The sequence below is a fragment of the Megalops cyprinoides genome, chromosome 16 (assembly GCF_013368585.1).
Source record: "Megalops cyprinoides isolate fMegCyp1 chromosome 16, fMegCyp1.pri, whole genome shotgun sequence".
Classification (NCBI taxonomy): domain Eukaryota; kingdom Metazoa; phylum Chordata; class Actinopteri; order Elopiformes; family Megalopidae; genus Megalops; species Megalops cyprinoides.
This window is the reverse complement of record NC_050598.1, coordinates 5,887,326-5,897,517: the sequence shown is the minus strand read 5'-3', so window position 1 is coordinate 5,897,517 and position 10,192 is coordinate 5,887,326. Positions and strand designations below refer to the sequence as shown.

The 10,192-nt window shown below is 49.0% G+C and overlaps 1 protein-coding gene across 1 annotated transcript; it reads right to left on the bottom strand.

Moving 5' to 3' along the window:
* Window positions 1–1,871: 1,871 nt before the first annotated feature.
* taf6 (TAF6 RNA polymerase II, TATA box binding protein (TBP)-associated factor) lies at window positions 1,872–9,957 on the bottom strand. The gene is made up of 15 exons (XM_036548518.1): window positions 9,736–9,957; window positions 8,800–8,985; window positions 8,475–8,561; window positions 7,842–7,995; window positions 7,582–7,638; window positions 7,147–7,266; window positions 6,373–6,494; window positions 6,120–6,197; window positions 5,829–5,930; window positions 5,339–5,521; window positions 4,942–5,016; window positions 4,564–4,689; window positions 3,674–3,847; window positions 3,105–3,308; window positions 1,872–2,607 (listed from the first exon to the last, which is right to left on the bottom strand). The coding sequence occupies exons 2-15, from the start codon at window positions 8,953–8,955 to the stop codon at window positions 2,284–2,286; spliced, it is 1,962 nt and encodes a 653-aa protein (XP_036404411.1). The 5' UTR covers window positions 8,956–8,985; window positions 9,736–9,957; the 3' UTR covers window positions 1,872–2,283.
* Window positions 9,958–10,192: the final 235 nt, after the last annotated feature.

The following is a 10,192-nucleotide window of genomic DNA, read 5'->3' as shown; positions in this document are numbered from 1 at the left end:
CTGCTTTAAAATCTCCTAATAGCATTTAGCTAATATTATGTTTTAATCTTCATAGCATTGCTGAGAGCAAATTAATATTGTTCACAAATAACAAATACCAAAAAAACACCAAATACAACTCAACATCAACATTCTGATTTTTGGAAGTCAGACTTCAGGTTTTGAAATGATACATAGCCTTCGGAAGTTTCCTCGTTTCCCTGGGGCACAAAAGGAAGAAACACAGGGGAAATTAATTGGCAGCTTGCATCACCACAGTTAAGGTCAGAGATCTCTCTGTAGAGTGCAGACAAATGGTCACTGACCGCAATGCAAATCTGTTTTGCCACCACAGCTATGAGAAAAGTGGTTCAGAAGACAGCTATAAATTCAGAGGCGACAGTTGGAGATTTCCAAAACAACCTGTCGATCTTCGGGAAACCAGCGTTTGGTGTCACCAGCGTGATCATAGAATTCATGGTCATGTTGCAAGGAAAAGGTCATTTGTTAGGGAAAAACCATTGAAAGAGGCACTTTGAATTTGGAAGAAGAAATGAAAATTGAGCTGTCTGTACATGCAAATCAAACATAACCTTTGGTGAAGCTTGTACAAAACACATGCTGTGAAATATTGTAAGGTGCTATTATGTTTGCTTTTTCTCCCCACTTACTGGTCCTGGAGTTCTTATGAAGACAAAGGGAGCCATGAACTCCTGAAATTTACCAGGACATTTTGGCAAGAACAGATTACCCAGCATAATCCAAAGCATTCATCCAAGTCTACAAAGAGTTAGCCAAGCACAAAATAACTGGCCATTTCAATCTCTTTGAACTCCATAAAGCAGCTCGCAAACAAAATCCATAATGTCAGCACAGAGGGGCACACGTCAATCAGAGGATTGGCGAATCCCAAATGACGCCACTGAGGGACTTCGCAGGCATGTCACAAGCCATCAAAGGGCACCACACTGGAGACAAAGGGAACGCTGCTGACATACCATCCTGTCCCTTGTGGAACAAAGCCGATTTGTTCCGCCACTGTGGTCACTCTCTGCTGATGTCACCGAGACACTCGGGAGCACCTTCATTATTTTTTATATGACCTATTGTTTTTTCGGTTATGTCATGTTTTGTGCTTATTTATCCAAAGCTATATACACTATATGGACAAAAGTATTTGGCCGCAGCTGTTTTTTAGGGTTTGGGCTCGGCCCCTTATCTCCAGTGAAGGGCAATCTTAATGCTTCAGCATACCAAGATATTTTGGACAATGCTATGCTTGCAACTTTGTGGCAACAGTTTGGGGAAGGCCCTTTTCTATTCCAACATGACTGTTCCCCAATGCACAAAGCAAGGACTATAAAGACATGGTTTGATGAGTTCGGTGTGGAAGAACTTGACTGGCCCACACAGATCCCTGACCTCAACCCCATCCAGCACCTTTTGGATGAACTGGAAAGGAGATTGCGAGCCAGGCCTTCTGGTCCAACATCAGTGCCTGACCTCATAAATACTCTACAGAATGAATGGGCACAAATTGCCACAGAAACACACTAGAAAACACTTTTGCAGAGATTGAAAAATACAGGACGCAATATGAGTCCTGAAGGTCATGAGTCTGTTGAAATGTGTGGTTAAATGTTATTGTACACTACAGTATCGTCAGCTCAGAACAATTACACCACCTGCTAGCTCTATTTTTATACTACACCTTTGCTTATCAATCTACACTTTACTGTGCTACTCCTCTGTCTCTGCCACAACTAACATTGCTGATTCAATCAGATAGAATGTGAAAGTTAATAATCACAACAGCAAAGAAAAATGTACAAAATCAGATTTATTATAGCATATAAAAAGAAACATGAACAATGTCAATGCTGAGACAGGGTCAGACAAAGAGAACCATGGTTTGTGTGTGTGTGTGTGTGTGTGTGTTTAAGACAGGGGGAGAGGAGAGAAAGACTCTCTGCTCAGAATCCACACAGTGCCTTGCTGCTCTTTTCCACAGTTACTGTCAGACAGTATATTCCCCCTCCAAGCTCCTCCTCATATCACTTCCTCTGTCTTTCTCTTCCCCTCCTCCTCCTGTGACGCCGCTTATGTTTACCCCCCCCCGATGCCTTCAAGCCTTGGGCCTGTGTCCCTTCCCACGTTTCATCTTTGTCCCTGTACCAGCGTCACACAAACAAGAAGCACCTAAATCAGTCTCCCTGCGCTATCTCCCTCCTGGTGTTGTGTGACGTGGCTCTACATCACCCGCCCCCCAAACCCCACCCCGACCCTCCCCGGTCGGACTCAGTCTCAGTGGGGGGAATGCGTGCTGGCCCCGGGGGACTCGGAGCGCTCCAGCTTGACCCCGGACTCCAGCGAAGTGGCGGAGGGTGGGGCCGAGGACAGCGGGGACGGGGGAGGCAGGCTGGAGCCCTTGCCTTCGGCGGCCGACGCCGACGGGAGGGACACCACGATGTACTTCTGCAGCGTGCGGGAGCCGCCCACCCCGCCGGCTCCCCCGCCACCGCCCGCGCCCCCGTGCTCCACCTTCACCACGGGCTGCAGTGTGGAGGCGGAGCTGGGGGCCGTGCTGGTGATCGGGGAGCTGGACCGGGAGGAGCTGAGCGTTATCACCTGGGGGGGGGGGGGACGAAAAGGAGACAAAGACGAGACGGAGATGTGAGGGAGAGAGGGGAGAGAGATATCAGAGAGGAGACAGAGAAGAATTAGAAGAGACAGAGAGGAGTCCGAGAGGTAGCAGAGAAAGCAGAAAGGAGTCAGATTAATTAAAGTTAATTAACAGATTAATTAACAATTAAAGAGAGGAGACAAAGCAGAGTCAGAGAAGAAAGAGCGAGGAGATGAAGATGGGACAGACAGCAAATAGTAGAGAACATGGAAAGAAGACAAACAGCAAATAAAGACAGAATATGAGTTGGAGAGGAGATACAAGACAGGGAAATACAGATAGCGACAATAATGAGAGATGACACACAGGAGAGACAGGATACAGACAGGAGACAGATTACATTACTAAAAAATCTTAAAGATCTATCCAGCATCTTCAAATAATTCATTGATTTCTAAATCCACACTACCTTACTACAGTTGAAGAAGTTAAGAGTACGCACCTGCTGCGTGGAGGCCGCCCCCGCGCTGGTCGCCATGACGATGTACTTGGCTGCTGGGGGTGAGGGTTGGGTGGGGGTCCCGGGCCGGGCTGACACCAGGGTCTGCATGGGGAGGGTGAGGGAGCTGGGCACCTTGATGATACTGGGAGTGCGGGACACAGACCCCCCAGAGCCCCCCTGGGAGATGGTGAGGGTGGGGCGGGGCTTTGGAGAGACAAGTCAAACACAATCTATAAGCTTACCAACCCACGTGATGACTGACCATAGTACATATAACTGATATGGGTTCTAAATACCACTGAAAAAGTCCCCTGTTTAAATAACTCACCCTTGTGTAAATCATCTAAATGACAGACAGATCCTGCTATGACTAACATTTACCTGTCAGATGGATAGTTGGATGAGACCGACAATATGCTATGTGGCTGTCATTTCAGTGGGCAATTCAGTGTTACCTCCGTGATCAACACTGTACTGTGTGACTGACGGTACTCTTTGTGACTAACACTGCCCTGGGTTATGAACAGGTAAGGTGTGGTACAGCCGGTGGCTCTGTGATGGACGGGTACCTGGGTGATGGTGAGGGTGGTCCTGTTGACCTGCTGCGCCTGCAGGGCCGCCTGCGCCCGGGCCTTCGCCACGTGGGAGCACAGCATGGGGCCCAAGTAGCCGTAGTCAGCCCGGTACTGGTCCGGGTTGTCGGGAAGCGGCCGCGTCTTTGCAATCACGCCGGCACAGTGCTTCTAGAGAGAGAGAGAGAGAGAGAGAGAGAGAGAGAGAGAGAGAGAGAGAGAGAGAGAGAGAGAGAGAGAGAGCGAGAGAGAGAGAGAGAGAGAGCACTCAACACTCAGAGCACAGAGGACACCTCTACTCCAAGATCTCATTAACCCATGGACATAAGTGTGGCGCAGTCCTCGTTCCAAGGTGGGGCAGCTGTTGTTACGCTTGGGCACGGTGCCTAACCTGAACTGCCTCAGTAATATCCTATGTAAGTCACTCCCACCAAGAGTGTCTAAGTAAATTCAATGTAACTGCGTCTGTTTCAATGATATAACCCACTATGCCCTACACACATACACACACACAGATACACACACCGACTGACATGCACACACTTGTGCATGCAGGTATGCTCACTGTGACAGACTGCTGTCACTACGGTTGAGTATGCACTCTGGGACTGCCAAACTAACGAGCCTGGCTCTTTGGCGTTGCGGTCAAGTTGCAGGTTTGGTACCCCGTAGACCTGGGTTTGAAGCCGGGTGGGGTGACTGCTCTCGCCCTTCGCTACACTCACACAGACACACCATGCAGACATTCACATACACGCAGATACACAGACATGCAGAGACACACCCATGGGTACATACACACACACACACACACACACACACACACACACACACACACACACACACACACACACACAGAAGCACATGCTTTGCCCCGTCGCTCTCACCAGCAGGAGGCTCTGTACATGGTCCGCCCCGATCTTGTCGATGTTGGACACGACGGGTCCCTCCATGACCGCTTTGATCCGAGCTCCTTCAATCGTCAGGCGCGGCAGGATCAGGGTCTTTATCACCTGGAGGAGAAGCAGGTCAGGAGAGCAGGTGAGACAGAGAGAAATGATAACAGGGGGAAAAGAGAAAGCAGGAGGGAAGTATGCAGGAAGCAGCATTCATACTGCTGTACATGACCAATACAACACAAAGGGAAGATAGGAAGGCAGAGAGAGAGAGAGAGGTGACTGACATAGCGTGACTTTGGAGGGGAAGGAAGGGGGGAAACAGGGAAAGAGAGAGAGAGAAACAGGCGGAGAGACAACCCTACTCACATCAGGCCCCAGCTCTGCCAGCCCTGCGATGCAGCCGTAACGTGTCGTCCACTGCGTCTTATCATCCAGCCAGCTCTGAGACACAGGAGAGAGAGTGAGGACAGATACTGAACAAGCTGAACTACACAGTCTGCCAGCATGAGGCTTGCGTCAGTGACATCGCTTCCTGTAGACACAGGACGAAAACCTGTTGGGTCTTTTCAGCCATGGGCCAGGTTATTTTATCGCTGCTGAGAACTGAAAGGAACCAGGAGATTAGAAATGGCATCCCATCCGGGCCACCGAGAGTATCAGCCACGCAAGCACACCTATGCGTATACACACACACACACGCAGGCGCGCACACACACACACGTACACGCATGGATGCACACACACACACGCGCAGCAGCAGTACCTTGGTGAAGGTCTTGGTGATGCGGGACTGGATGTTGTTGTTGGTGGTGCTGAAGGTCTTGCAGCTCTGGGCCATGAGGCGGGCGGCGAAGTCTCGCAGGGCCCAGTGATTGTCCATATCTGGCCGCAAGCACAGCTGCTTACTCACTATGCATGTCACCACCGCCGGGATCAACTCATGCAGCTACGAGGGAGAGCAGAGGAGAGGAGGAGAGAGGAGAGGAAAGGGGACATTCTCAATGAATATTAAGTGACTGCTTTTAGCATATTGACACAATGGGTTCGTGGTCATCTCCACAAGAGACACATAAAGACAACACTGAAAAGAAACCTGATCTGTCCTACAGTGAAGGGCAAAGAAAACACACACACAGATAAGTAGGCCACCGGGGAGTGGCAGACAGAAACGCAGGCAGAGACACACAGACATACAGACAGGCAGACAGACGGCCTGCAGAAACAGAGGCTGACAGACAGAAGGCCAGACTCACGTATTTCTCCAGGTAGAGAGTGGGGTTGTCCATCAGAGCCTTAACCATTCGCATCAGATAGATCAGCAGAGCCAAGTTATTCTGCACGACATTCACTCGCACCTGAGAAAGAGGGAGAGGCGGGTATTACATATTTTACAAGATATACAAACACATTTTAGGAGCCCCAAAGCCCATCATAGCAACCATTAATAGAACAGGGTAAGTCTGTTTGGGAACAGGGAAACTGTAATTATGCTCTGCTGCCACATTCATAAACTCTGTTAAGCCCACTGCGTGGCTGAGGCTTACCCCTTCTGAGATGAAGGTGCTGAACCGAGGCAACATCTGGTATAGACCAGGATCTGTGGCTATGCTCTGTAGCGCCTCCTGTAGAAGAGAAAGAGAGAGAGAGAGAATTGTGTCTGTCATATCAATAAAGCTGACTTGAATTTGAATCAGTGTTCAGATATTGCAATGGGTTAAGTAAGGAGACAACAAGCATCTCAGCATGCACACATACATTCTCTCGCGCGCACACACGCGCACTCTCTGTGAGACTTACGGCTCTCTTGGCTTCGCAGGACCCCACGCAGGCCTCTGTGATCTCCTTGTAGTAGAGCTGCTGCTCCACAGACAACTCGTGGGTGCTGCGCGGCTTCAGCCTAATCATGCACTTCTCCTTTCCTGAGAGCCAGCAGAGACAGGGCAGGAAAGAGGCAGCAGAGAGGTGGAGAGAGACAGAAAGGAGGGAGGAGAAAGAGAGGAAGAGAGAGGAGGCAGGGAGAGAGGGAGGGAGGGGAGAGGACAGAAGTAGGGAAGAGAGAAGAAGGACGAAGGGGGAAAAGAGAGAAGAGAGATAGAGAGAGTAAGGGTGTGGAGAGGACGGGAAAGACAAACTGTTTTATTTTCATCTTTTCGGCGTGGAGTGATGTTGAGTATAATGTCTTGTGTTGAACCCCTGTTCAAGGGGACCCGGGTTTTAATCACAGTTGTGACACTGCTGTTGTACCTTCTGCAGTAATGATGATGGACTGAAATCATATGCCACTTTAGTGAAGCTCAAAAAGTGCTTTACTCTTTGCGCTGTGCGCCACAGGACATTTAACAATCACTGCAAGCCATGATTCCCAGATCACCCTGTCATTTGCAGACAGTGTGTCTCCTTCAGCTCAGCGGCCTCATCGCAGAACTGTTGCGCATTGATTTTATACTTTCCAGGGGCAACACTGCCCCCCTCTGGCCCAGTGACACCACCTGCAGCAGCAGCTGCATTCTTCCAGAAAATCCTTCTGTCCAGCCCAGTCCAACCCCTCTTAGAAAACGGTGACATGCTGACCTTTGCTGTCTGCAGCGGTCGCCCCTTGACCTTTGCCCTGGATGGACCGCTCCTCTTCCTGTCCCGGTTTGACAGCTTTGAGCGGCTCGGTGGACTCCAATTTCTGCTGTTCTTTGGGGGCTGACAGGGACAGACAGGCAGAGATGCATTAAACACACACACAGCACGTACACCTGCAAATACATACACGCGTCTGCTTTGGGAAATAGATACATCTGAACGAAAGAGAGGCAGAGAGATAGAGAAAGAGATGACAAAAGAATGATGGAGAGAAAAGAAGGGAGAGAGAGAGAAAAGACAGTGGCACATTTACATCCAGTCGTTTAGCAGATGCTCTTAACTAGTGCAACTTACAAACATGGATGCAACAGGCACAAACACAGACACAGCAAACAACTTCAGACAGACAGGTAGCAGAAGGAGAGACCATCTCACCTGGGGGAGGGTTCTCTGGAATGGCAGGCTGGACCCCTTCAATGCTTAACCAATGAGCTGAAACATCAAGGAGATGAAAGATGATCGCAGGCACAAGTAAACTGCAGCCACTGCTTCACTCGCTCTACTTATGACCACCATGACAAATGCCACTAACATTGCTTCCAAGGCAACTATGACTATTAATAACAGCCCTACTACAGCCGCAGCAACAACCAGTAAGTCCCTTCTGATGGCAAGAGCCATGTTCTGTGGGCTACCTTTGAGTGAGACGTCGAGGGGGACACGGGGAAGGGGCGTGTTGATGATGTCGCTGAGGTCCACTTCCTTCTCCTCGTAGAAATGCAGCTCTCTCCCGCCTCCGCTGGCGAAGCGGAAGGGGATAAACTCCTGAGACTGGAACCCATACAGTGGCTGCGTATGAAGACACACACACAAACACATTATATAGTGTCAATTAACAGACTTTCTTATCCAGATTACAGTTTAACATGTTACCCATTTATACAGCTGGATATTTACTGAGGCGACTCTGGGTTTAGTACCTTGCCAAAGGGCACAACAGCAGTGCCCCAGAGTGGAATTGGAACCAGCAACCTTTTGTCTACAAACCTTGCTCCTTACCACTATGTCACACTGCTGCCCACACACAAACACACACTGCGTCACTGTCTGTCAGAGACGCTGACGCCACAACCTTCTCCCACCACCTGGACTTTACCAATGTTGACAACACAGGCAGTGCCCATCTCACAACGATCTCAGAGAGCGGTCAACTCTAACCAGTCTACAGGCGCAGCGTAAAGATGGCTGAGCCAAAGAGCAGCGGAACGCGTCTCCCCTGAAACCCAGGCGCCGTAACTCCCCCACCTTCTCCTGTCGGTCTAACTCACCTCTACGTTCTTCAGTTTGAGGGCGTGGTCGATGTCGCTGGTCGTCAGTTTCCGTCTCTTCCCGTGGTGCATGAACTTAAGAGCGTCCTGCACAAACAGCAACACACAAACACAAATTGTTACGAGGATGACTGACGCCGGTTTAAATCCAGTACCCAACTCACAGCTCGTCTCCCATGCCACACACACAAACACACCTGTTACTAGGACGACCGACCTACGTATTAAAGTGTCGAGTCCATTAATAGCCAGTCTAGCGAGTGAAGCCCTCCCCTGGTCAGAGGCGCATACACACGCACCCCTCGGAAGCCCTCGGACCCGTTACCTGAGCAATCTCCTTGATGCGATAGCTGACCTCCTCGCTCAGCGCCACGCAGCTCTCCTCCTGGAGCTGCCCCACTCCCACGGACTCCGCCATGGCCTTCATGGACTCCGTGGGCAGAACCATGCTGCACTGTTTCGGTCTCCTCTCCTCCGCCATGGCTGCGGGAGGGGTACACGGGGAGGTGCGCTGAGACAGGGGGGACGGGAAGGGATTACCGCAGCCGTACTCACGCAGCGAAATAGTCTCTCATCTGTTGGAATTAACTTTCTCGACAGAACATGACACTTGTGAGGTACCGGGTGCCCACCTGTTTAAAGTAGTCTGAAGTCACCAGTTTGCTAGGTAGATTAGCGAAGTTAGCCACATCAACAAAACCGAACGATGACAAGATGCATGTAAGTTAAACGCGGAACAGGATTCGTTGTCTCCCGCACAGGCTGTTAGCAAGCTCGCCGGTTTATCATGATGTAACGCTTGCAAGCTACACAACGTCTCTAAGAAGTGCAGTTATGATGCTCACGTACGGATTCATTAGTAAAATGACAGTGTATAGCTAGATCGCGTCGATGTGGAAACTTATTTAAGGGGATCACTCCAATCTTATGCTTAAATACAAAATCCACAACATGGGAAAAGCACCCAAAACCTCATGCACACAAATTAACTACCAAAACATCTGGAGATCTACGCCGCTGCAGCTAGGTGCTAGCTAACTTTCTCCAAGGCGACCCGTGTGTCAGACTCAGCCTGGCTAGCGAACACCAGGAGTGCGCTGTGGGCGCTCTTGAGCATTCATTAGCTTAAATTTTAAAACACATTTGCACATGTGACATTGCAAGGGGAATAAACCTAATGGTCGTTATATGTCTACAAGTAATCTAATAAACTTTGCTAGCTAGCTGCAGCAGCTAAGCCAATAAAGCAGTGTTAGCTTACCTTAAAATAAAATCAGTGAGAAAGAGAAAAACCTTCGGAATGAATATATAAACTGTTATAGAAGCAAACAAATAAAATGCTACTTCTTGGTTCGTATTTATATGTTTAGTTACGCTGTACTATTAATTATTTCTGTATTATTTTTGAAAATCTTCGAGGTCCGACCCTTTTTTCTGAAATTCCGCCATCTTGTTACTGGCAGAGAAAGCTCCTAGGTCCTCAAATACGTAACAACCTTTGTATAATTCTAATCGCCCATTGTGTAAATAAATACTTTAAACGAACATGTTTGTGTTTAAATTTTGTTTACTTTAGATATTTAAAGTTTCATTTCCACTTTTCATAGTTGCTAATTTCTAAATGCTGTGTCATTTTTATACAGCTTTTAGGACCAGATTGATGTTTTCGCTCGACTGCTACTTGCGCCTGGTAGCAATCGGTGCAAGAAAGCGGTTCC

What these genes read in the sequence shown, in the direction of transcription:
- taf6 (XM_036548518.1), bottom strand. Translation starts at nt 8,955, where the DNA reads ATGGCGGAGGAGAGGAGACCGAAACAGTGCAGCATGGTTCTGCCCACG. An exon ending in GCATCAAGGAGATTGCTCAG is followed by an intron (nt 8,562 to 8,799) that starts GTAACGGGTCCG and finishes CTGTTTGTGCAG; the next exon opens with GACGCTCTTAAGTTCATGCA. An exon ending in TCACCAAGACCTTCACCAAG is followed by an intron (nt 5,017 to 5,338) that starts GTACTGCTGCTG and finishes CCTGTGTCTCAG; the next exon opens with AGCTGGCTGGATGATAAGAC.